Source organism: Thamnophis elegans, chromosome 1 (genome assembly GCF_009769535.1).
Source record: "Thamnophis elegans isolate rThaEle1 chromosome 1, rThaEle1.pri, whole genome shotgun sequence".
NCBI lineage: Eukaryota > Metazoa > Chordata > Lepidosauria > Squamata > Colubridae > Thamnophis > Thamnophis elegans.
The window spans coordinates 508075-534847 of NC_045541.1; the positions used below are offsets into that span (position 1 = coordinate 508075).

General features: G+C 42.3%; 1 protein-coding gene across 4 annotated transcripts in view; it reads left to right on the forward strand.

The window, feature by feature from the left end:
- The first annotated feature begins 295 nt into the window (after window positions 1-295).
- Window positions 296-26773, forward strand: part of LRRFIP1 (LRR binding FLII interacting protein 1) — an 82527-nt gene continuing 56049 nt past the window's right edge. For 2 of the 4 annotated variants that reach the window (XM_032210547.1, XM_032210557.1), the window contains exons 1-2: window positions 298-507; window positions 16093-16179. In XM_032210547.1, the coding sequence (XP_032066438.1) occupies window positions 385-507; window positions 16093-16179 (210 nt within the window). In that variant the 5' untranslated portion in view covers window positions 298-384. Of the gene's footprint in view, window positions 508-16092; window positions 16180-26773 lie in introns of all 4 variants that reach the window. The other 2 variants (XM_032210565.1, XM_032210539.1) reach the window with 2 other exon arrangements.

The following is a 26773-nucleotide window of genomic DNA, read 5'->3' on the forward strand; positions in this document are numbered from 1 at the left end:
ACCGTAAATCCGTCCAGGCGGAGGATCTTCATGGAAGCCTCGCCGGAGCCTTAAGTTTCGGGGGCGGAACTCTTGATGCGCGTTGTTGGTCCCGATTCGCAGAGGGTTAAAAAAAAAGAGGATCCCCCGAAGGGACCCTCAATCGAGGACCCTCCCGCATCGGCGCTCCGCTCCCCTCCCTGCCTGGGAGGCGAAGAACCTTCTTCGGGCGCTTCGCACCGCCTTTTGCGGAGCTTCCTCGGCGGCGGCGCCACGCCCTCCGCCGCCCGGACCCTCTGCGCGCCTGCGCGGCGCCTCCGATCTCCCCCCCCCCCCTCCCTGCTGCTGCCGCTGCCGCTGCTGCTGCTACGCCCAAGGAGGGAGGAGCGGAGCTGACCGGCTGCGATGGAGACCGCGGGGACGGGGACGGGGACGCCGCCGCCAGGGAGCAGCGCGGGGCGCAAGAGGATCCCCGCCCGGGAGAGGCCCACGGCCGAGGACGAGGCCCTCAACCTGATCGCTCGCGAGGTACGGCGGCGCCAGCGCTGGGCGGGTCCCCTCCCTCCTCCTCCTCCTCCTCCTCCTCCCTCTCCCTCCTTCCTCTTTCGGCCTCGGGAGCCTCGGGCGCCTCTCGGCTGGCTCCGCAGGGCCTTTCCCTCCGCCGAGGGAGCCCGTGGCAGGCGGGACGCTGGACGGCGTCCTCCTCCCCCCTCTCGCCGCTTCCCCCGCCACAGCACGCCCCTCCTTCCCCGCGAGGGGTTTCTGCCTCGTCCCCCTCTCCCTCCCCCTCCCCCTCCCTCTCCCTCTCCCCCTCCCTCTCTCCCTCTCCCTCTCTCTCCCCGGGCTTCCACTCCGCCTCCTGTTAAGTTTCATCAGCGGAGACTTCGCTCGGCTCTCCCCGGTGGAAATTAAGGGGAAGTAGCGTCAACACGACCAAGTTGGTGCGGGCGACGAGATAATGTGCTTTTTATACCCATAAATCCGAGTTCCCTTCGGTTTCCTCCACTGTGGGCTGTCCTTGAATATATATATATATATATATATATATATATATATATATATATATATATATATATATATATATATATATATATATATATATACACTTTTTGCAGTCCCCCCCCCCCCACAATCTGTAATATATTTCAATATTTTGTATATTTTGTACATGCTGATATGTTGGATTATTTGGGTTTTTTAAAAAAAATCCTGCCTTTATTATTTCATCAGAAACTCCAGGTGTCAAACATATAACAATTCCCCTTCCTATTCCCATTTTCTCCCTAATAAAAAGACCTGTGAGTTGTTGTGCTGGTTGGAGAGAGAGAGAGAGAGAGAAAAGGGGGGGGGGGAATTGGAATTCCACCAAGATCCCCAAGGCAGCTTCCACGCCCAGCGCAGGACTAGAACCCGTGTCTCATCCTGGTGTCTCTACGCCAGCACGCTCACCCAGCACACTCACCAATACCACCAAAGTGGCTGATGATAAATACCTGTCACTCTTTAAATTTCACAACTTTTATACGCGTACTAATTTTCTCTTACAGTGTTACATTTGTTTAGTAGTATATGAAATTAAGAAGTTAGGGTGAAATTGTGGATTTGAACTAATTCATTTAACATGAAATGATAACAGGAATAATACCATAAAAATAATCGGGAATATATAATTTATATATTCTGAATTAAGTAGTATAAATGTATAGAGTCTATATTTGTTAAAAAGGTAGTCCTCGACTTATAACAGTTTGTTTAGTGACTATTTGAAGTTACACATGATCATTTTTCACATAACAGTTGCAGCGTTCCCATGGTTACATTGTTTACATTTGGATGCTTGACAACTGGCTCTTTTTAATTAAAAGATTCCAGGATCGTGTGATCATTTTCTAACAAGAAAAGTCAATGGGGAAACCAGATTCACTTAACAACTGAGTTGCTAATTTAACAACCAATTATTCATTTACCATAACTGTGGCAAAAAAAAGGGTAAAATGGGGCAAAACTCACTTAACAAATATCTCACTTAGCAACAGAAATTTTGGGCTCAATTGTGGTTGTAAGTTGAGGGCTCCCTTAATAATTTGTCTGAAAAGGAGATGGGAAACCACTTATTCATATGTTGTGATCAACAGTTTTATCGCTGATTCTAATGTAGCTAAAAAACTAGAGTTGGAAGTGGTCACATGGTATTAGCAAATCCAACTTTCTGCTTAGTGCAGGAATTAAAGTAAATGCATCTTTGATATCTTGCATTTTACCCATTTTTTCCCAAAATTCTCAAAGACATGTATTCCTAAGAGGTATAGACAATAGAGACATAAAGATTAGCATATTACTTCAATTTCTGAGGCATGGGTGCCAAACTCAAGATGTGGTTAGATCTGGCCTGTGGAGATCTGGTCACCCTGGAAACAGTGAAGGACCGGCCTGTAGCGTTTGGCCTGACCCAGGCTGACCAGGCACTGATCTACAACCTGGCAGCCATCCGGTGCCAGAATATGGTCAGCCTTAGATCTGCGAGGCCGGCTGGAGCAGTGAGGGGCCACTCCCGCCGTGTCCTGCCCCCACCCCATGGCAAGCGCACAGGAGGCGGTGCACATATGTGGAGCCTGGTGTCCTTGGGGACCATCTTGCTCTGCAGGCGGACTGCGTTCTGAGCACTTCCTTTCACCCAGGACGCCAATGCACACCATCTCCTGTGCGCACACCCAGGGGGAGGGGGCGTCTCTCGCTGGTTCTAGGGCAGTGATGATGAACCTTTTTGGCTCGCATGCCAAAAGCGGGGGGGGGGAGTGCAGGGGCGTCATGCATGGGCATGCCACACCCATAATGCTATGCACACAACGCCAGGACACATGTGCACACGACCAGCACTCCCACTCATTTTTGGCGTGCTTTTTTTGCCCTCCCCAGGCTCCAGAGGCTTTATAGGAGCTGGGGAGGATGAAAACCCCCCCCCCCCCCCCCAAGGTCCTCTGGAGGCTTTTGGAGCTTCCCTGAAGCCTCTGGAGCATGAAAAACCAGCGCTACAGGCAAACCGGAAGTCACTTCCATGAATGCTCCGGAGGCCTAAAACCGGCCCTACAAGCAACCCAGAAGTACCTTCCCAAACTTCTGGTTTTCCTGTAGGGCCGGTTTTCCTGCATGTGTGCTGACCAGCTGACAGGACAATGCCTCGCGTGCCATGACAAATGGCTCCACATGCCTCCTGTGGCACGCGTGCCATACGTTCACCATCACGGCTCTAGGTCAGATCTAAGGCTAACCATGTTCAGGCCTAGATGGCCATCAAGTGAAATGGCACCGTGAAATGTGGTGGCAGCATTTTGCTTTAGGATTGTTTTTCTTCAGCTGGAACTGGGCCTTTAGTCAAGGTGGAGGGAATTACGAACAGTTCCACCTATCAGTCAATTTTGGCACAAAGCCTTTATGCCACCATTTTTTTTTAGTGTTTATTTTCTCCTCCTAAATTTTTTGGTTTGTTTTTCAATTGAATTGTGTAGCTTGGAGGGCATTTTTTACAGTGGACCACAAGCCTGGGAGGGGAGATAGTCAACCTGGTTCCTACCGCCCACTTGTGGGCGTTCCAGCTTTCATGGTGGGCGGTAGAGGTTTTGTTCCATAGTGAAGCCCTTTCCTTTTTTTAATTTAATTGACTTCCCTACTTTATAAATCACCATTACTGTGGAACCTGTGGGCGGTTAGAAAATTTTACTACTAACAGAGATACAAAAGTGGGCGGTAGGTATAAAAAGGTTGACTAGCCCTGGTGTAGAGCATGGGAGGTCTGTAGTCATAATAACATTCCTTCTCAGAGACTCAAGGAGACTTACCCCAGCACCTGGAGGGACATCATTGGGAGGAATCTCTTTTGGGACAGTGACTGATTGGACCATGTGATGGACATGTGGGTGCTGGGACAGGGTCTTGGACTTTCAACTAGGTGGGGAATTCGGGTTTCCCAGATGTGCCAGCATGGCTCTTCTAATAAATTGGAACTTTGAGGAACTCAGATTCTTATTTTCTTGAGGATGCTATTTGGAGCCCTGACATAGCTTATATAATATTCATATTAAAGATGGAAACCATTCTTAAGTGGTCTTGATCTCAAACATGCATTTTCACAGGGGTGTGTAGACTTTTCTATATCCGCTGGTTTTGACTTCACAGTTGTCTGGGAAAACTTGCATAGGATTATGAGTCAAAGTTTGATTTAACTATTTGTTCTTTATTACTGGTTTTATTTATATATAATCTATCTGTATTTTTATCATATGTATTCATTTTTACCTTTGCAATTATAATTTGTAATAACACTAATAAATGACCATTTTAAACAACAACATTGTAGAATATCACAGATATCAGAGGTTTAAATTCTAAGAACCACAGGAATGACTTTATTTAGAAAAAGCTGTTGACTTTGGCAGAAATAATAGTATAGATCCAAACCCAAAATAGAAGAAGAAATGCGGAATGCTTAACAATTTTAAATAAACATTTGTTAAATCATAGTGTAAAATTGAGCCTTGTATTTAATTATTTTATGTGTTACATATTCATACAATTGTTTTGTGACAGGAAATTTCAGATGGTTGAGTTGTTTCTGCTTCTTGACATCTACAGGATACATTTTTTTTAAAAGGGAAATGGCTATGAACCAATAAAAGGAAACTCTACAAACAAGTCAAATTGCGTAGTCTCCTGCATCAAGTTCCAATGTATGTTGCTTACATTTTTATTTGGGCAGAGTGGAGTGTGAAGTGATTTATGGTTTCCATTATTTCTGTAACTTTGTAAACTACAAGATAAATATAATTGAATTCATGCATGGATGGACTTTTAGAGAATTAGATGTAATTGTAGCAATTTTCTCATGTAATATTTCTAATACTTGCAATTATAATTTTAAAAAATCAAGTATTTATGTTTGTATTTTTGCATCATTGCAATTTTAACTTCTTTCAGTTTCTTAATTAAATAGTGTTTCTGTTTGTTATGAGAACTAGTGGGTAAAACACTGAACTAGGAGATGGGGGGACCTGATTTTCAGACCTTAGGCACAAAGCTAAATGAATGTTTGTCCCCTTTTTTTAGTCCTAGGACAATGGGACATCACTTTGGTTAGAAAATTACCTTGATTTGGCCATATGGTTGCTGAACACTGACAAATTCACGCACACAAAAAGTCCTAATTATATAGTTGAAATAAAACACAATGTTTAACTTTCTGACTTATTTTATTTATTTTTAAAATGTGTCTTCCATCTGACATTAATCAACCAGACTGAAAGTGGCTTACATAACTTATTTTTCTTTTAGTAAATAATTTTTATTCAACTTTTTAAACTTTAAAACAGCATTTCCAATCTTTACAGCGTTCTGATACTTGTATCCATTCTATTTACAAATGTTTCAGTTTTATGGTCTTTTACACATTACATGTTATACATTACATATATATGTATGTATGTATGTATGTCTGTCTGTCTGTCTTTGGTTATTCGGGTTTTCTCCTGCGTAAAATAAAGACCTACATACTAACACCCGTGAAAACCTCAGAAAACAAATATGTATGTATGTGTACACAAACACACACACAAACACACACACCTTTTAACTTTTAGTGTTATTTGCTATGTTTACAGGTATATACAGTTTTTCACTTTACTATTATTCCTAGGTACTCTTTTCTATTAATTTTGTATTTAGTTTCTGGCCAATTGTACCACCTATTTCAGATCTTAGAGTATTCTGTTTCCTCTCTGTCTTTTAATTCCATGGTTAATTTATCAATTTCTACACAATCGAGCACCTTTTTTATTATTGCGTTCGAAGGAATGTTTTCTTGTTTTCAATTATGAGCAGAAGTAATTCTGGCTATGGTTATTTTATGGAGTATGATATATTGAATTTCTTTGCTGAGGTTTCCCTTTATAATCCTCGGAAGAAACAGTTCTGGTTCCATGTATATTTTTTGTTCCATTATTTCTTCTAACCATTTTAACATTTCCATCCAATATTTCTTAGCTTTTGGGCAGGTCCACCACATATAGTAGAATGTCCCTTGTTCATGATTACATCCCCAACGTTTGCCGATCTATTGGGGAACATTTTGGCCAACCTTGCCAATGATAAAACATTTGTACATGTTTTCCTTACGGGCTGCCAACATTATTATCATTTATACATCAGGTGTTATGTGGACTATCAGCTGCTCTTTTTTCCGCGGGGGTCAGAAGGAGGTGAGGCGGCCTCAGGTGCCACCTGGGGATAGCCCCTCAGAGGCGTTATTTCTCAGCCCAAAACAAAGCGGCAGTGAGGAAGGAGTCTGGTGGCTGCAGCAGAAGCGGTGACGGCGGCTGAAGCACAATGCTGGGCAGTCAGCTCCGCCCCTCCCTTCCCCAAGCATGTCCTGTTGCTGCTGGTGCTGCTTTTGGTGAATCCAGCTCAGTGGTGGGGCTCTTATCATTGTTGCTGCTCTCCAGTGGCAGCAGGAGCAGCAGTGATGGCAAGAGCACCGCCAACAAGCCGGATTCACCAAAAGCTGCGCCAGCAGCAATAGGACATGCTCAGGGAAGGGGGAGCTGGAGGCGGCTACCCGGGATTGTGCTTCAGCTGCCGCCACCACTTCTGCTGCAGCCACCAGACTCCTTCCTCACCGCCGCTTTGTTTCGGGCTGAGAACGCTTCTGAGGGGCTTCTGACGCGGCGTTCAAAAGGCTTTCAATGCAATTCCCTGGCCCACTTCAGGAATCAGGCTCCATGTGGAAGTGAGGATCCCCGCCGCCTGGAACCACCCAAAAATGCGCCGGAGCAGGGGGGCGGGGCCACATTCAGAGTATAAGATTTTCACCTCCAGATTTTCACCCTCTGGGTGTAGAAAGGTGTGTCTTATAGTCCGAAAAGTACAGTACTTCTGACATCTGACACTCTATTACCTTCACAATGGTAGCTTGTATTGATATGCAGGGTTGTGACATAGAACCTGTCTGTAACTTTATAGACAGATGGGATTTTGCTTGCAATCTGTAGGTATCATGCGATCCTGAGAAAAAATGCAACTCTTTAAAGAGTGGCAGACAAATGATACATTTGTATCCCTGCATGCTCTGACGCACCAACTATATTTGGAAATTAATCTGAAGCATAGCATAGCCTTAATGAAAAAACTAAAGCCAAAAATATTACAGCCGTTAGGGCACAGGTATCAAACTCGATTTCATTGAGTGCCTCATCAGGGTTGTGTTTGACCTGGGGGTGGGGCGGAGAGGGCATGGCCAGGGTGGGCGTGGCCACCTCGACATCACTCATGTTGGGGGCGCCTGTGGTGCCTCCAGCGCTCTGTCAGTGAAAAAGGGTGTCAGGGTTCCAAATAGCATCCTCTATGAAATAACAGCTTGAGGCAATAAGTTCTTCAAAACACCAATTTATGAGAAGAGCCATGTTGGCACATCTGGGAAAATCCAAATCTAAAAGCTTCCAGGTTTTCCCCACCCAGTTGAAAGTTCAAGCCCCAACACCCACAAGTCCTTCGAATGGTCCAGTCAGTCACTGCTGTGAATGAAGATTCCTCCCACATCTGTCCAGGTGCAGGGATGAGGTGACCTTGACTTTCTGAGAAGGAATGTTATTTTGGCTACACATCTCCTACACTCCATACCGCCCCCTCCCAGTTTCCCATAGTAACTATGTTTGAATATGTGGGAGGCTTGAGGCCATATAATCCGATGGCTTCCAAGCCTGACAGGCTACCCCCCCCCCCTTGACAGAAGAGCATGTCCTGTAACGAAAGTAAAATGGGGTTAATCAGGTACCTAACCACCTCCACCCCCCGGGGGGACCCTTTGGCTTATCTGGGTGTTGGTCATGGAATTGCTTAACTAGACTATCTGCGTTCACATTCCAGATTTTTACACATGTGGCTTATCCTTTCCAGTGTATTAAGTATTGTAATTGTCCCCTCTGTAATCTAGAGTCTAGAATCTTCTTAACCTCATAGTGGGTTTCCCCTTGCACAACTATAGGTGGAGGTGGGACCTGGGCCCTAGGTCGTAACCTAGACCCCAGGGCTGGTTTCAGTAGACTACAAAGAAACACAGGATATATTTCCCCTAAAATGTGGGGGAGATTGAGCTGGACTGTCACTGGATTGATTGAATACTTTCACTATTGGGAATGGGCCTAAGAACTTAGGTCCCAATTTCTTTCTAGGTAATCTTAGCGGTATATACAGTGGGGCAAAAAAGTATTTAGTCAGCCACCAATTGTGCAAGTTCTCCCACTTAAAAAGATGTGAGAGGCCTGTAATTGACATCATAGGTAGACCTCAACTATGAGAGACAAAATGAGAAAACAAATCCAGACAATCACATTCTCTGATTTGGAAAGAATTTTTTTGCAAATTATGGTGGAAAATAAGTATTTGGTCACCTACAAACAAGCAAGATTTCTGGCTCTCACAGACCTGTAACTTCTTCTTTAAGAGGCTCCTCTGTCCTCCACTCGTTACCTGCATTAATGGCACCTGTTTGAACTGTTAGCAGTATAAAAGACACCTGTGCACAACCTCAAATAGTCACACTCCAAACTCCACTATGGTGAAGACCAAAGAGCTGTAGAAGGACACCAGAAACAAAATTGTAGACCTGCACTAGGCCGGGAAGACTGAATCTGCAATAGGCAAGCAGCTTGGTGTGAAGAAATAAACTGTGGGAGCAATAATTAGAAAATGGAAGACATACAAGACCACTGATAATCTCCCTCGATCTGGGGCTCCACGCAAGATCTCACCCCGTGGGGTCAAAATGATCACAAGAACGGTGAGCAAAAATCCCAGAACCACACGGGGGGACCTAGACCTGCAGAGAGCTGGGACCAACATAACAAAGGCTATAACCATCAGTAACACACTACGCCGCCAGGGACTCAGGTCCTGCAGTGCCAGACGTGTCCCCCTGCTTAAGCCAGTACATGTCCGGCCCCGTCTGAAGTTTGCTAGAGAGCATTTGGATGATCCAGAAGAGGATTGGGAGGATGTCATATGGTCAGATGAAACCAAAGTAGAACTGTTTGGTAAAAACACAACTCGTCGTGTTTGGAGGAGAGAGAATGCTGAGTTGCATCCAAAGGACACCATACCTACCGTCAAGCCAGCCCCCCTCAGCAACCAAGAAAGAAACCACTTCACTCCATTTTGCAGAATTAAGAGCACTTTTACTGGTTATGAGTAGATAGCAGCCAAGCAAAGCAAGGTCTGAGGCAAAAGCATGCGTAACCATAGATATCAATATGTGACCCAACCCTCTCCCTCCCCCCACCGTATCCCCATCCCATAGTCCAATCCACACAACCCTCAGGTGTCATGTGGGTTCCATCTTCAAAAAGCATCTTCATGTTGGTATGCAGGACAGTTGGCCTTGGCGGGCTCATCCACTATCTCCAGCATGCGCAGTAGAATGTGAGAACAAAACTCCCTATTAACAATCCCTCCTGTACTTAAAACTTCCCTTCCCAAATACCATGACTCCCCCCCCCCCGTTTCAATGGCAGCCGAAAGCAAGTAGCAAAGCGGAGGCTGACGCCTACCGTGAAGCACGGGGGTGGCAACATCATGTTTTGGGGCTGTTTCTCTGCAAAGGGACCAGGACGACTGATCCGGGTAAGAAGGAAAGAATGAATGGGGCCATGAATCATGAGATTTTGAGTGCAAAACTCCTTCCATCAGCAAGGGCATTGAAGATGAAACTTGACTGGGTCTTTCAGCATGACAATGATCCCAAACACACCGCCCGGGCAACGAAGGAGTGGCTTCGTAAGAAGCATTTCAAGGTCCTGGAGTGGCCTAGCCAGTCTCCAGATCTCAACCTCATAGAAAACCTTTGGAGGGAGCTGAAAGTCTGTGTTGCCCAGCGACAGCCCCAAAACATCACTGCTCCAGAGGAGATCTGCATGGAGGGGTGGGCCAACATATCAGCAACAGTGTGTGCCAACCTTGTGTGAAGATTTACAGAAAACGTTTGACCTCTGCCATTGCCAGCAAAGGATATATAACAAAGTATTGAAATGAACTTTTGATATTGACTTTGTCTCCCACTCGGAAAGGGGGCTGAAGGGAACAATGTTTGCCTGTTTTTTATAATCTTCAGTGGTGTCTGCTAGCACATTTTTAGTATTCTCCCAGCCCCTATTCACAGATTCCATCCACTCCATCAAAGTCATTGAGGAGGGGGGCTCCCCGCCTAGTTCTGGCATGGGGATGAATGCCATGCTGCTAGTAACTTGGAAGCGGGTCAGTCCAGTACTGCTATGTGTGGCGTTATTGTAAGCCTCTTCTGCAAAGGGCAATAACTCTGCCCAGTTCTCTTGTTGGTTAATCCACATAGCATCATATATAGTGTTCCACCATGGAGTTAGTTCTCTCCACCGCTCCATTAGTACTCTGATGAAAAGCCAAGCTAAATCCTTGTGTGGATCCAACGGATCTCAGGAACTCTCTCCAAAATTTGGCCGTGAACTGGACCCCTTGATCCGAGATGATTCGGTGGGGAATTCTGTGCAAGATGTGTTTGATGAACAGCTTAGCTAGTTTCTTCACAGATGGCAATCCGGAGCAAGCAATGAAATGTGCTTGTTTGGAAAATAAATCAGTCACTGTCCAAATGACTGTGTCCCCCCCCTTCTCTGGGAGTTCAACTATAAAACCCATTTCTATTTCTTCCCAAGGCCTGCAGGGGCTTGCTATTTGTTGGAGGAGGCCAGGGGGATTCCCTGGTCTCATTTTCATTGCTGCACAGGTGGCAGAGCTCCTTACATAGTCTTCCACGTCTGCTTTCATTTTTGGCCACTAAAACTGTCTCCTAGCAAGGTGTAGGATTTTCAGGAATCCAAAATGACTGCCTAGCTTCGAGTCGTGACTCCACTGCAGCACCTCTAGTCTCAAGCTCATAGTGTCAGGGTCCCAAATAGCATCCAAAATTAAATCAGAGTCCAAGGAAAAGTATTGCTCAAAGTTCCAATTTATTAGAGAGCCATTTTGGCACATCTGGGAAAACCCAAATCTGAATTTAACTTCGTACCATCCCATTTTCCCACAATAGAAACGGCATAATAGAAAAATAGAAAGTGTGGCAGGCCAAAGATCCAAGAGGAACATGGCTGTAGGCCTGACAGGCGGCCTCTCTTCCGAAGAAAAGCATTTCCTGAAAAGAGAATGATGTAGGGGTTAACATTAGCACAACTAACAATCTCCTCCCCACTAAGGGGGGGCGGGCTATAGCTTTTCGGAAAACTTATCATGGAATTGTTTTACTAACTTAGCAGCTTTTACATTCCAACTTTTTACCCAAGTAGCTTCGGACAAAGGGAACCCCTTCCAATGCACTAAATATTGCAAACAACCTCTATACAACCTAGAGCCGGGATGGCAAACCTATGGCACGTGTGCCACAGGTGGCACATGGTGCCATTTCTTAGGGCACGCGAGGGCTGACTTCGGCCTTCTTTTGAGACTGTTTTTTGCCCTCAGGAGGCTTCCTTGAAAAAAATGGCCCTACGGCAAACCACAATTCCTGAACTTCCAGGTTTCCCATACACCCATTTTTCGCCCTCCGGAACCTTCAGTGGTCTTCAGGAGGCTTCCCTGAAAGCTCTGAAGGGCAAAAAACGGCCCTATGAGCAAACGGGAAGCAACTTCCGGTTTGTCTGTAGGTCCGTTTTTCCCCCTCCGGAGCCTTCAGGGAAGCCTCCTGAAGCCTTTGGAGGTTGAAAATCGGCCCTACGGACAAATTGGAAGTCACAGTTTCTGAACTTCTGGGTTCCCCCTAGGTCCATTTTTCGACCTCTGGAGGCATAAAAGAAGCTCCTGAGGCCTCCGGAGGGCGTCTGTGGGGTGCGGGGGGGGGGCTGTTTTTGCCCTCCCCAGGCTCCTAGAAAGCCTGGGGAGGGTGAAAAACGTGCAAAAAGTGTGGGGGGGGGGACTGGTTGTGCGTGGATGTGCGCGGGGGGGGGGTATATCATGAATAGCATAATGGGTATGGCATGTCTGCCCATTCCCCCCCCCCCATGCTCCCCCTGCTTTTGGCACGGGAACCAAAAAGGTTCGCCATCACTTACCTAGAGTCTAAAATTTTCTTCATAGTGTGTTTCTCCCTCTATCACTACTGGAGGAGGTTTGAAATCACCTTTGCCATATACCCTTGTTGGCCAGCTGGCCACAGAAAATGTCTTTGACAATGCTGACTCCCTTGGCCCAGAAATGGAGATCAACACTGCCCCCTAGAGTCAGACACAATTGGGGAGAGAAACCTTCTCCTTCACCTTTTCCTGGGCTCCCTTATTAAGCTTGTCTGGGGGCGTTGACGGCAACATTTATTTTCCCTTCCTGTTGGGCTGGTAGAAACTCTTGGCATGTTGCAATTATATTTGTAATTTGTGTCTCTGAAAGGAGGAAAATCAGGTTGTGCTTGTTTCTTCTGCGTTGTTCTTAGCCAGATGATTGTTTGCTGCATCAGGATTTGCAGCTAATGGTGGGGTGGAGAGGTATTCTGAATGACTGCCTCCCTCTCTTCCCAGTACACACTCTGGGAAATGGAAGCACATATTTCCAGTATACATTCTGGGAAGTCTAATATACTTCACGTTGAGGATTTTGAAGGTAAGAGTGGGAGACTAAAGGGAATATTTTTCATAAACTTGAGAACTGAAAATTTTGGATAATTCTCCATCATCTTCAGAAGATACGGAGAGGGAGAAAAAGAAAGAAACAGCAGAGTTAATTTCTTCTTATTACTGGCTGCCCCCACAGAAGTAGAATGATTTTTAGATAGGGAAACTTTAACACTCAAAGAAACAGATTAAGAAAACGAAATGATAGTTTTGAAATCTTTATATAGAATTATAAAGCTTCTATTTCCTGGTTTTGTTTTGTTTATAAGATTAATGGTTTTTGCAATTCATTTTTGAATTCTTGGGACTAGATCTCAAATACTGGTAACATGTTCAAATGCTGCTTGTCATTTGAATAATGTACCAGGAAAACTAATATTAAAACTGAACAAAGTTTTTTGATTCCCCAGTTTTCTTCTTCATTTAAGTCTCTGATTAAAATTGCTTACTTGTCTTAGAGATCAATTCAAGTTATGATTATCTGATGCTCTTCATGTAACGCTAAAGGATAAATAATGTATTTTGTACAAATAATGTACTATAATGTCAATTCATCAAACTATTTAGAGGGGAAAGTTATAAGCAACCTATCAATCAATACTAACTCTAGGAAAGTGAAGTAGTACAATTTTCAAAACAAATGTTACTAAAATTTCCATTCCAAGAAGCTGATGAATACTCTGCCTACAAGGGCTTGAGTACAAATATGTAATGTGTTTGTAATCTGGTTTTTAAAATTTTAAATATTAATGAAGTGAAATAAGTACCTTTATAGATATGGCACTGATGGAAAATTGTTCTTTATATTGGTATTTTTTTGTTATGTAAATACTTTATAAATTAGTTTTAGTTAACAAATGATTCACTTTTGTTCTGAAGAAATAACTCTGCCAATTATCTCCTACATGAAATTGCAGCTCCATTAAAATCAGTTAAAAGAAATCCAGCAGAGTAAAAGCAGTGAGCAAGCATGTTCTGTTCTCTAGAATTGTTTTCATGGAGTTATTGAAAGGAGATAAAATATTTTAAGACATGAAAAAGCCCTTATTACACAGTTGTTATGGTAGGATGTTACTAAAATTTGGCTCAGTCTTTTCTAGGTGAAAAATCTATCAAACTGCTTCAGCATAGAATAAATAGAATCTATTTCTTTGAATGCTTAAATGCTAGCAAACAGGGTAGTTTAAATAACATAAAGCAGAAACCAGAAGGAAAAGAAAATCTACATTAACCATTCATGAAAATGAAGAGCTGCATACATACAGGGTCAGTAGAGGGGCATGTAATCTGGTGAATGAAGATAATTTTCCATTCATAACATGGAAGTTTCTGGATGCTTGGATATCTGGATATTTAGTTATTTCCTCGCATAGACAGAAATAAATGCAAAGAAAGGTTTGACAAAACCACCATTTCAACTCCTCCAACATTGGGTTTTTCTATATAATTTGAAAAATTCAATGCCTTGCCTTTTCTACTTCATATAATGGCTACTTTAACTAAATCCGTCTGATGTTCCAATAACAATACAGAGATTTGCTTCAATTTTTAAGTATACTGAATGGAGAATATGAAGAGAAGCTCTAGCTTGTTGTCAATTAATATTACATTATTCTTGGAAAAAGTAGTATCGAGGTAATAGAGACAAGATTCATTCTGGTTACTTCTTGATAAACTACCCAGTCTTTCTGTATTCCTTAATACAGTAAGTTTCAATGGAATCGAAACTTTAAATTCCACAGATTTATTTATATCTGAAAAAGGTGCTAAAATAAGTACTGCATATTCTGGTGTTTGCCCTTAAAGAATTAAGATTGGGGTCTTTTTTCAACAGAAAGGGAGAAGGAAAGAATCTAGTACAAAATTGGGAGTTAAGGGATTGCATTGTTGGCTGTGAAAAACAGATTGATGGATATTATTGAAGGAAGAATGAGAATAGATTGTAATGTGAAGAAAACACCAGGATAGAAATCAGGGTCACTGTAAATTCTAGTCCCACTTTAGGCATTTAAGCTAACTGGTTGATTTTCAATCAGTTAGTCATTCTCTCTTCGTCAGTTTATCCCAAAGGTGCTTTTTCAAGAGGCAACTGGACTTTCAGCCAGCTTAGCTCACTGAATTTTTGTTGCGGGAAAATACGATGAAAAAGGGACCATTACATATTTTTAACCTTGAATTATTTATAAAAATAATAGACTTGGGATAAAAATCAATAAATGAAATTTTAAAAAATGAAACAAATTTAGTGTAAATATAGTCAGAGGGAGTAAGCTGTCATTATCTTTGATCGCTTTTTTCATGGCCTTTTTTTATGTAGGTGTCCTAATCAAGTCCCATTTTATAGACGTTTTCAAAACTGCTTACTGAGCATCAGCCTCTTTGAGAGCCCCTCATTATGAGGTTTGTCCACATTCAACAAACAATTACCTATTAGTTAAAAGAGTGTCCTATTATACTGTAAATAGAGAGAAAACTGCTTTCTCATCCCAAGATAGGTGGTGGTGGTGGTGGTTTATCTAAAAGGACAAGACAACCCTACTATCTCAGTGAGATTTCTTGAATACCCAAATAAATACCTGGCCTGGAACGGGGCTAAAGGGGTTCCAGGAATCTAGAAGAAGATGATTTGAACCAGGATCTCTAGGGTTTTTCCACACTTTCAATTTTACAATTTCTTCCCTTGAATTCATGCGGATAAATGCTCTTACCCTATCGTATTAACATTTTCAGATGAAACCTCCATCACAGCAATTGCAAATGTCTAAAAATAGTTTGTGTGCAATCAAGTCAGCATTGGCTCAAGTTTCATTGGCAAGATTTTCAGAAATGCTTTCCCCTTGTTGCTTCCTAGAACTGAGAAAGAGTGACTGGCCTGAGATCAGCTAGGTGGCTTCCTGTCTCAGGGTTCCAAACAGCATCCAAAATAAATGAAGAATCCGAGGCGCAAGAGGTTCCTCAAAATTCCAACTTATTAAAAGAGTCATATTGGCACAACTCCCAGGTTTTCCCACCCAGTTGAAAGCTCAAGACCCTGCCTCCAACGCCCACGTGTCTACCCCATGGTCCGATCCTTCATTGCCGTGAAGAAAGATATTCCTCCCATCCTCACCCGTCCAGGTTTCAGGGGCTTTTGGAGAAAGAATGTTGTTATGGCTACACATCACCCAACTCCTTCCCGTTCCCCCACAGTAGAAAGTGTGGCAGGCCTGAAATCCAAAAGGCAAAAGATAGCTTCCAGGCCTGACATCCTGTCTAAGGTGGGACTAGAACTCATAACTTCAGAAATCTAGTCTGATATCTCAGCCATTACATCGCACTGGCTATCATCGAAACATACTATATGGGTTTATAATTATAAAGTTAATGTGATAATAAGAGCCCGGACCTTCAAGCTAATTCAGTTTAGATATTGCTGCAATCTTGTGACACTTTTTTCCTTTGGTAGGGAGAAGCAAGACTTGCGGCAAAGCGTGCGGCACGAGCTGAAGCACGGGAAATTAGGATGAAAGAACTCGAGAAGCAACAGAAGGAGGTATGTGAGAGCTTCTTAATTGTCTGCATTATCTTGACTTCTGAAGTACAACAATTTCTTCATAATTGGGATAAAATAGACAATTTTTGTAAGAGTCATACTTGGTGCCCATTACAAGAATGTTATGAAATTATCTCTTTTTCAAAAAATACCAGCATGCATGTTTAGAAATAAAATGCATCTCGTTCTTCCTACTTGAGGACAGTCTATTAAGGAATGCAACTGAAATGAAAACTTGTTGATTATGTGCACGAAATCTGACAATCTTTATTGTCATTTTTTTTCAGTGAACACACTGGCACACATTAGAAATGAAATTCTGATGCTCACTCTCAAAAGGAAATATATATCCATACACAGATATACAAACACATAAACATAAAAGTTCTCCTTGACTTTCCCCTCATATTTTGTTCATTCATATGTTAATATTTGAGTGTTAACAGTATTAGCTGATGCTTCCTTTTAACACACTAGTTATAAAATGATTTATCATGGAAGAGCACGCCCATAGATTGGAGTAGCCAATTCATAAGTTTCATAGATAAACGACCTCATCCAGATTTAAAGATGGAATATATCTGGAATTAGAGCACTTCCTCACCAAAGCTTCTATATTTTGCTTGGATTGACCCTAAGCTTGTTGTTTCGCATCCTGACTCTTAACACCTTTAAACATTGGGAAAGAATAACAATTATTTTACATAACAGTATAGAACTTCAAAATGTTAATTTTACTTAAACATATTTTGTCTGGTCTATTGCTATTTAAAGTTAATGTGAGTTGAGACAATGAAAATGAACTTGTGTGAAAGTTGTCTCTTAACAATTGCGTAGATGGTGTCTTTTTTTCCTGTAGAGTCGAGGGAGGGGTTACACTTGGATATAGTCACAGCCTGACTGGTCCATAGACTGAGGGAATTTTCTTAAATATTCCACCATTCCCTATTGGCTCCCAGTTTCCTCTCAGTCTTTTGGTCCAAGCACTGCTTTGGCTCCTAGGTAGGAAATTACTAAAATTTGTTTACATTCATTGGAATAACTTTAATTATAATTGACTATTCTAAAACTTCCAAATTATCTAAATTTGATAGCTGCTGCCCTCAGGGACAGTTGTTTCTGTCCTGTTGCGAGGTAGGAGAGCCTATCTGGTGTTCCTCTCCTACCTCGTGGGGCTGGGAGCCGTGCTCTGATCCCTGGGCCAACGGGGTTGACGGGCTTCATCTTGCAGCCGTTTGGGAGCAAAGGGAGGCTGCAAAGCAATTTGGCATGTCCGTGACTTAGTTCACAATTCTCACAATGGGGAAAGGACCCACATACTTTCTGTGACTTCTGGGTAGCCTGTAGGTACTTAGTAGAAAGTAAAACCCTATCTCTAACTTGGTATTCTTTTGGCATAACTTTTCTTAATCAGACTGTCTCTTACATGCTTGGTGAGCTTCATCTAACGCCTTATGAGTAATGGGCCAGTTGAACTGGAGTTGTTCAATCCACTCTGCCAGGGAAGGGTTTCGTGGCTTCTCCTGGGCCAGTTCCGGGATGGGTACAAAGTCCTGACCAGAGACCACATTGAATAGGGTGAAACCCGTGCTACTATGTATGGCATTATTATATGCCACCTCTGCCAGTAAGTCGGCCCAGTTATTTTACTGATAGTTCACGTAGCACCTGAGGTACTGTTCTAGAACCGAATTAGCACATTCACAAGCGCCGTTAGTTTGCGGGTGTTTGGCAGAACTTAGACCTTGGGCGGAGCCTAATAATTCTCTCCAAACAACTCCCTCCAAAAGTGGGAGGTGAACTGGACCCCCCCCCTGTCCAAAATAATGCATTCAGTAACACTGTGTAACCTATACACACATTGAATAAATAATTTAGCTAATGTTTTTGCTGAAGGGACCTTGGAACAGGGTACGAAATGCACCTGCTTGGAGAAAAATCCATAACCACTCAAATGACTGTGTTTCACTGCTCTCGAGTAATTCAACGATAAAGTCTATGGATATCTCTTTCCAGGGAGCACTAGGTCTAGCAGCCTTCGGAGTAATCCAGGCGGTTTCCAGGTAGCCTCTTTGCAGAAGCACAGACAGGACAACTATCGACGTAGGCCTCTATGTCCTTTTTCAAAGATGGCCGCCAAAACTGCCGTCTAACTAAATGTAATATCTTCAGAAACCCAATGTGTCCAGCAGCTTTCAAATAATGGACCTGTTGTAACACAACTCCCCTAAGCTTGGCTGAACTTAGCCCCAACCCATGCAAGGCCATCACGAATCGTACATCTGTTTGAGTGAGACATGAACCAGACATCAGTTGTTAGTGCTCCCTGAAGCCGCATGCGTAGATCAGTGGATATATCGAGATCAGCCTTTCCTTGGGCTCTGGTTACCACAGGAGCAGCCAATTGCTTGGAGGGGATGACCGGGTGGATCACTTTGGGCTGGGTGCTATTATATTGGGGCAGTCTGGATAGGGTGTCCGCCATAAAGTCGTCCCCCCCCTCCCCCCGGAAGGTAGCATAGAGAGAAATTGAAGTGATTAAAGTGTTGTGCCCAACAAACTTGCTTCGGCGACAACTTCTGGAGTGTTTTCAAGGCCTCAAGGCCTTCCTATGGTCCGTCCACACCTCAAAAGGCATTTTGGCCCAGCTTGGACCACGAAAGGGGTGTCCATGTCAGGATATTTTAGGATGGGCTCACTTGCAAACAATCATTTCAGTTTCTCAAATGCAGCCTGGCACTCCCATGGTCCACTCCAGGAAGCTGCTAGGTTTTGACTTCTCCATTTGTCTTTAGGAGATTTGTAATGGGCAGTGCGATCCTAGCGAATGAGGGGAGGATGAGCTGAAACTCTGCTCAAAATGTTTTCTTTGTCAAAAGAAATGTCTGCTGTAGTGAAATGATGAGAAACGTCACAGCCAAATTAAGATGTTTCCACCGCTGAATGTTACAGCTGTGTTCGTGTATTCAGATCAGGATGACGTAGAGGAAGAGGGTCCAGGGGTCCTATTGCTTGAATTGAGATTTCATTAGTATTGGAGCCATATTGGAGAACTATTGGCAACCATAAGGTCAACCTAGGTAGAGGCATTTTAGGAAGGTCCAGGAAGTTTGCACATTGGAGACACTAAGCAAAAGGGCATCGTGTGAATTGAAGAGTAGGATCCGCAGTTTGATTGATGAATCTGAGCTATGCCCTGGGTGGAGGAGGCAGGGCAGGCATACTCTATTACCTTCATTTCCTTTGGCAGCGCTTAGTAGAAACTCTTGTCTGTGAATATCCTGCATTGCTGTGCCTTGCACTTCTCTGACGTCATCTGTTGCTTCTTCAGTTTTCTCCCTGCAGCTAGCCATGCTAACATAGAAAAGATGTAAGCTGAGAGTGGTGCTAAGTAATTTTCTATCTTAGTTGGCTGCGCATTGGATTCAGCACAGATTGGGCTTTGGTCATTTGGGGATTGGTCTGTTAGGTGGTGGGACCACCATTATATTTACTTATTACCTACACTTCGTCTAGCAGCAGAAAAAAATCATGCTGTTCTTTCACGTGTAAGTTCATTGGTTTATAGTTAGGGTTGAAATTTTATGCCATGAAGGACATTCTTTGAGCTCCCCCTGCTTGGGGACATTATAAACTTCTGCCTATATTTTTCAACCTTTGCAAAGTAAGCAAAAGTAAGTGGTTGTCTTATGTGTTGTGATAACCTATTGGGAAGTCATCCTCCTTTGAATTTTTTGACACCTAAACAGATAATTTGCTGTAGTTAACTGGTAAGCCGATAGCAGGGTATATAGCAGTGATGGCTAAACTTTTTCCCATTGTGTGCCAAAAGCAAGGGGAGTGCAGGGGGGGGGTCATGCACGGGCATGCCCACACCTATAATTCTATGTTCGTGACCTCTGGGCGCATGTGTGCGCAACCTCCACACACGCGTGCATGAACCCTCTGTGTACATGCGTGCATGATCCCTGCTTTTGCTGTGTGATGGACCCGCTTTTCGCCCTCCCCAGGCTCCAGAGGCTTCCTAGGAGTCTAGGAGCCTGGGGAAGGCAAAAATGGCCTCCACTGCCCCCCAGAGGCTCCAGAGGGAGAAAAAGGTCCCAAAATGAAGGTCAAAGTCAGCTGGCCAGCGCTGGAGCTGACAGGGCAACGCCTCACGTGCCCTAACAAATGGCTCCACGTGCCATCACAGGTAGATAGAATGGTCTCTCACTGATGGAAAAAGGTGTGTCTGTGGAGCTCAAAACAAAATGTCATGGGAGGGAAGCAGAATTGGAGAAGGAGGGGAGTGGATGGCAACTTATGAGGGATGTAAAAAGTCTGTGTCAACTTCAAAATGGATTGGGCCTGTCACAGCCTTTTTCTCCATTACACAGGTGACACTGGGGGGAGGAGGGGGGAGCTTTGGAATGTCAGACCAGACACCAATAACTTACTATCTCGTGGAAACCAAGGTCATCCCAACGGGTGATGGTCAGAGACTGGGAGAGGTTACCAAGGAGACACCAGAACACCTAACCGGACAATGTGACCTGTGACAAGGAGGGAGGGAGCTGTCTAATCTTTAATTATACTGAAAGCTCAGGAAATAGCCAGAGCTGGTTTGCATTTCAAATGTGTCAAAATAAAGCAGTTCTTTGAGAAAGCTGAAAGTTTCTGGATTGGTTGGGTTAATTACTCGGAATGTTGACAGTCTGGAGTCTTTTTTTGAAGTGGACCACAACCACTTCAGAGAAAACAACCTTCTTCCAGTCCCAGAAAGAAGACCACTGCTAGTTTGAAAGAGGTAAAACTCACCAATAGTTTTGCCTTGACTTATCTCTAAATAAAAAGTAGTGGGACCACCATTATATTATATTTAGGTAGAATATTTAAAAATAGAGATATGTGCATATATTATGCCAACATTACAATTTGCAAATTTAGTAGAAAAGTTTCTACTCAGGCTGCTATATTTCTCATTCAAATGGGCAAAGGGAGGAGGAAGCAGAGTGTAAGGACTGGCCTCTCCTCTCTCTCCAAAAAAGTAGAACTCTTAAAACAGGCATCATTTCAAAAGGAAACTTCTATTGAGAGAAAGTGACAGTAAGTAAAGCAAGGCAGGATCTGAAGTTTAGGTTAAGCACTGCAGAACACCCCTTCCCTATGTCCAGTCCAAAGTAAGCCAATCCACAGGTGCAAAGTTGTTGTGAGAACTCAAGCTGAAAAGGTGATAAGCTGTTTTCAGGCACTGTGTTGTCCATTCTTTTGGAGCTGAGATGAAACAAATGGCACCAGGCCAATCCCTCCCCCTCCCTTTCCCAAGCAGGTACATCAAAGTGATAGGAAGACTAGAAACAGGAAAGAGGCTGTAAAAGGGCATCCCGGAGCCCCTCCCTGCCAGAATGGCAGTATCCTGATAGGGATCGGAGGGAGCTGACATAGAGAATGGAATGTGGTTATACAACTGTAAACAATTCTTGTAAAGGAAAACTGAAAGTAAATGCTGCATCTCAACCAGCTCACAATCCCCGCTTCCAATTTCCCAGGCACTAAATGGGGCAGTCCTGAAGATCCAAAAGAAGAAAAATGGGCTCCAGGGCTGATAGTGAATACACTTCTCCCATTGATTTTTCTTGTTGAAAGCCAGCTGGGAAGGTCTCAAATGGTGATCACATGATCCCAGGGCAATGCAGCTGTTGTATATATCTGCCCAAATTTTGATCACATGTCCATGAAAATCCTGCAATGGTCATGAGGATTGGTCATAAGTCACTTTTTTTCAATGCCATTGTGACTTCCAATAGAAGAAGATCCAACTAAAAGAAGATCCTCAAAGCAAGTAGTTCTTCAGGCCCTTCAAATTGGGGGTCAATGTCAGGACTGCCATCATTCACCTGAGCTTTGCCTTCGCTAGCTGCCAGCCTGCCATGGACTATATGGGTAGAGGGAGCTGAACGGGAGGGAGTTGAAGTTAATCAAGAAATTTTGGCATGCGAATTTCAGTTCTGGCTTTTGCTATATTGTAATCCACTTGGCTTTTAGTAAAAGTATATCTTTCACTACAAATGGAATCGAGAGTCGGGCTTGACTAAAAGACCATGTTGGGGCAGATCTGACAATATTCTAAAAAGAAAAATAAAGGATCTTGAAAAGAATCACTGACTATATAGAAAACACCATTGAATTTGGATTCCTCAGCCATGGTCTCAGCTATCCATCTCGGTAAATGTAGGTACCAATCATGATCCCAGAAATTGCTGCACCAATACACAAAGTATGGGAATTAGAGAGAGAATGTGAAATTCTAACAAGAGGACAAATGTGATGCCATAAGCACTACTTGAAGCTGGTTGTGTGTGTGAGAGAGAAAGAGCGAGAGGGAGGGAAGTGGGGTTTGGGATTAGGATTAGGATTATTGAAGAGTATTTGCCTGTTTGGAAATTTAGGAATTAAAACATGGAAAGTCCCCGGAGATGTGTTTGGGTGAGAACAAAAAGGGAGAAAAAGAAACATTATGGTTTGTAATAAACTCTTATAATATCCCTTTATTTGTCCCCCCTTTCAATTGCTCTGATATCTAGATATGTCAAAACTGGGCCACCTGGAAATTTTAGGTTCAGTTTCTATAAATGTTGGCTGCAGCTTTTGGAGCTTCTTAAAAGTTAGTTTAATTAGCAGATTTTTTCCTACCATTCTTGCAATGGTAAGAAATGAAAAAAAGAATATCCTATGTTGATCTTCCTGGATATGATAAGAGTTAATATTAAAAGTCTATAGCCACTTATTTGGTTGGTTATGTAGATTTATTTTGTTGATTATGTAGATTAATTTCAAGCTGACAAATAAATTGTGTTATATCATGTTGACCTACGGCCACAATTAGGACCAGAAGTTCTTTTTCTAAGCTAGGCAGTTGTTAAGTGAGTTGCCTGACTTTTTTTGCCATAGTTGTTAAGCAAATCGCTGCAGTTGTTAAATAATGCACATGGTTATGAAGGGAATCTAGCTTTCCCCATTTACTTTGCTAGTCAGAAGCCAGTGAGGAAGTCGCAAATAGCAATCACGCTGGGATGCTATAACTGTCAGAAATACATGCTGGTTGCGAGGGGGAGGAGCCGAAGTCGCGACGACACAACATGCGATCTCAATGCTCTGAGATCGCAATCAACACTTTTGTCTCTGGATGGTCCAAATGGACCGAAACCGTCCCGTAGAGACGGTGAACAGGAAGAATACATCTTGCTGATCACAAGGACATTGCAAAGTCTCTGATTGATCCAAGAGAAGTTCTTCAAGCCGGTGACAAAAAATCCAGCCAAATTGCTGATGAGGTCGGGGCAGCTCCAAAATGGAAGGATACGGAAAGAGAAAGTGTTTTCAGCTGGCGAGGAATTTTTACTGTTTTAAAAGTGTCTGCCTATAAAAAAACTTAAAATTAATTTAAATTGGAGAACAGAAGAAATAAGCAGCGGAATTAAATTTGGACTGGTTTTGAACAGTGGGTTATCTTACTTTTTAAATGCTATTTTTACGGATGGAATTTATGCAAGCCTTTTAAAACGAACAGATTAAGTTTCCTTCTATTTTTTTTCTTTGACTATTCTCTGTAATCTATGGACTAAAACTCTCCTCTTTCATTACTGTGGATGTTTTTCTAACTCATTTAAGAATCGGACATTTTTTAAAACTTGAAATACAAAAAGAAACATTAATGCTGCTACTCAGAAGCTAGATGTTTGTGTATTGGAAATGAAATACTTCTTTCACTGATTATCCTGACTTGGCACTTCAAGGACTCACAACTTGTTTATAGAGAGTGATAAGAAGAAGAAGAAGAAGAAGAAGAAAAACACAGAGATGTTCCTTTGAAGTAGATTCTTCCAGAGAAAGGTGAAATGTTATTGTGATGCTTAATTCTGCTAAAACCTTCTAAGCTAGAGTAGCAGTGTTTGTCAGCTGGAAACATGGCACAATTTCAACACCAGAAAGAAGTTTTAAATCTGCAAAAGATATTCTCAGAAATACAGAAATTATCAAATACAAATGAGAGGGTAGAGAAGAAGTTGGATTACGTAGTGCATCTAACAGTAAAATATGACGGAGAAGTTGAAGATGTTCATCAAATGGAAAAAGTGGCGGTTAAAATCCAAAAAATCGAAGAGGAAAATGAATATAAAGAAATTAAAATTGTTGATATTTATGGTGATTGGTTTGTTTCTGAAAATGGAATGAGTGGAATACTGAAAGAGGAATTAAATGGAGGGGAAACTTACCCCAGATGGGAAGATACAGAAGAAGAAAAAAATAAAAGAATTTATGGACTTAAAGAGAGAAACCTTGTTAGCAATAATTTTGATAATACCACCGACAATCAAAGATAAGCAGATTAAGGAAACAGAAGAAGGGCATTGAAATTACATGAGAGATCTTATAAGCAAAGAGTTGCTAAGAGGAGTCCATACAAAGCTGATTAAGGAGATGATTAGAGGACTGATGCCACAAATGGCAGAAGATATGATACTGTTTTGTTATTGGAAAGACACTGATAGATGGAAGAGTATGTTAAAACTAGCTAAACCTAGTGAAATTTAGTGATAATAGATATAGTTAAATAAATAATTGATAATGATAATAATGTATACAATGTGTAGTGTTATGATAAGTAATAACTGGATATGAATATTGAATGGCACCCATGAAAGGAAGAGAAACCCTTTTGGATTATATATAAAGGTTAATAATAATAATAATAATAATAATAACAACAACAACATCCTTTACTGAAAAGGCAATGAAACAATGGAGAACTGAGTTGGCAGTAGGGAATGAGAGCTACGGAATGGTTAATATCAAGCGAGGAATTTTCCAGGGTGATTCACTTTCACCTCTTCTCTTCATCATCGCAATGATCCCACTATCAGTAATCTTAAAAAAAATGAAATTAGGCTACCAAACAGCCAAAAAAGCTGAAAAAATTTCGCATTTACTATATATGGATGATTTGAAACTCTATGGAAAGTCAGAAATAGAAATCCAATCATTGACAAATACAGTCCGAGTATTCAGCACCGATATTTCAATGCAGTTTGGCATGGAAAAATGCGCCACTGTATCCATAAAAAGGGGCAAAATCACTGCATCTGAGGGAATTGAAATGTCCAATGGCCAACTAATTAAATGCAAAGAAAATGAAGCCTACAAATACTTAGGCATTCTGCAGTTGGATAACATCAAGCATGGAGAAGTAAAAACTATTGTCAGGCGAGAGTACACCAACAGAGTTAGGAAAATTTTGAAATCTAAATTGAATGGTGGAAATACAATCAAGGCCATAAATACCTGGGCAATACCAGTTATAAGATACACAGCTGGCATAGTTAACTGGACACAAGCTGATTTGGACCTTTTGGACCGAAAAACCAGGAAACTAATGACAATGCACTACAGTTTACATCCACGTGGTGATACTGATAGACTATATCTGCCCCGAAAATCAGGTGGCAGAGGATTATTACAAGTGAAGCAAACAGTTGAAGAGGAAAAACATGCACTGGCTGATTATTTAAAAGAAAGTCAAGAACATCTATTAATCGAAGTAAAGAACAAAAATCTACTGAAGGCCCAACAGACAAAACAAGAATACAGAAAAGATGTGATAAAATCAAGAATGGAGAGTTGGCAGAACAAAGCACTGCATGGTCAATTTCTGGAAAAAATAAAAGATAAAGTGGACAGTGAACAAACTTGGTTATGGTTAAAAACAGGTACATTAAAGAAAGAAACAGAGTCACTAATCCTGGCTGCGCAAGAACAAGCTATCCGCACAAATGCCATTAAGGCCAAAATCGAAAAATCCTCTGATGATGCCAAATGCAGACTTTGCAAAGAAGCTGATGAAACTGTTGATCACATACTCAGCTGCTGTAAAAAAATCGCGCAGACTGATTATAAATTGCGGCACAATTCAGTAGCGCAAATGATCCATTGGAATTTGTGCAAAAATTATAATATTAAAACAGCAACAAACTGGTGGGAACATCAGCCTGAAAAAGTCACCGAAAATCAGATGGTCAAGATCTTGTGGGATTTCCGTATACAAACGGACAAAATACTGGCGCATAATACACCAGACATCACACTGGTTGAGAAAAATAAGGTCACAATCATAGACATCGCAATACCAGGTGATAGCAGGGTCGCCGAGAAGGAACATGAAAAAATCGCAAGATACCAGGACTTAAAAATCGAAATTCAACGACTATGGCACAAACCAGCAGTGGTAATTCCAGTGGTAATTGGCACACTGGGTGCTATTCCAAAAGCACTGGAATTACATTTAAAACAGTTAAAAATTGACAAAATCACCATCAGTCAAATGCAAAAAGCCGCACTGCTTGGATCTGCACGCATATTACGAAAATACGTTACGACGTCCTAGGCCCCTGGGTGGGGCCCGACTAGTAACCAATGCCAAATCCGGCGAAACAACTGGCCGCTGTGATACAATTGTATAATAATAATAATAATAATAATAATAATAATAATAATAATAATAATAATTGACAAAATCACCATCAGTCAAATGCAAAAAGCCGCACTGCTTGGATCTGCA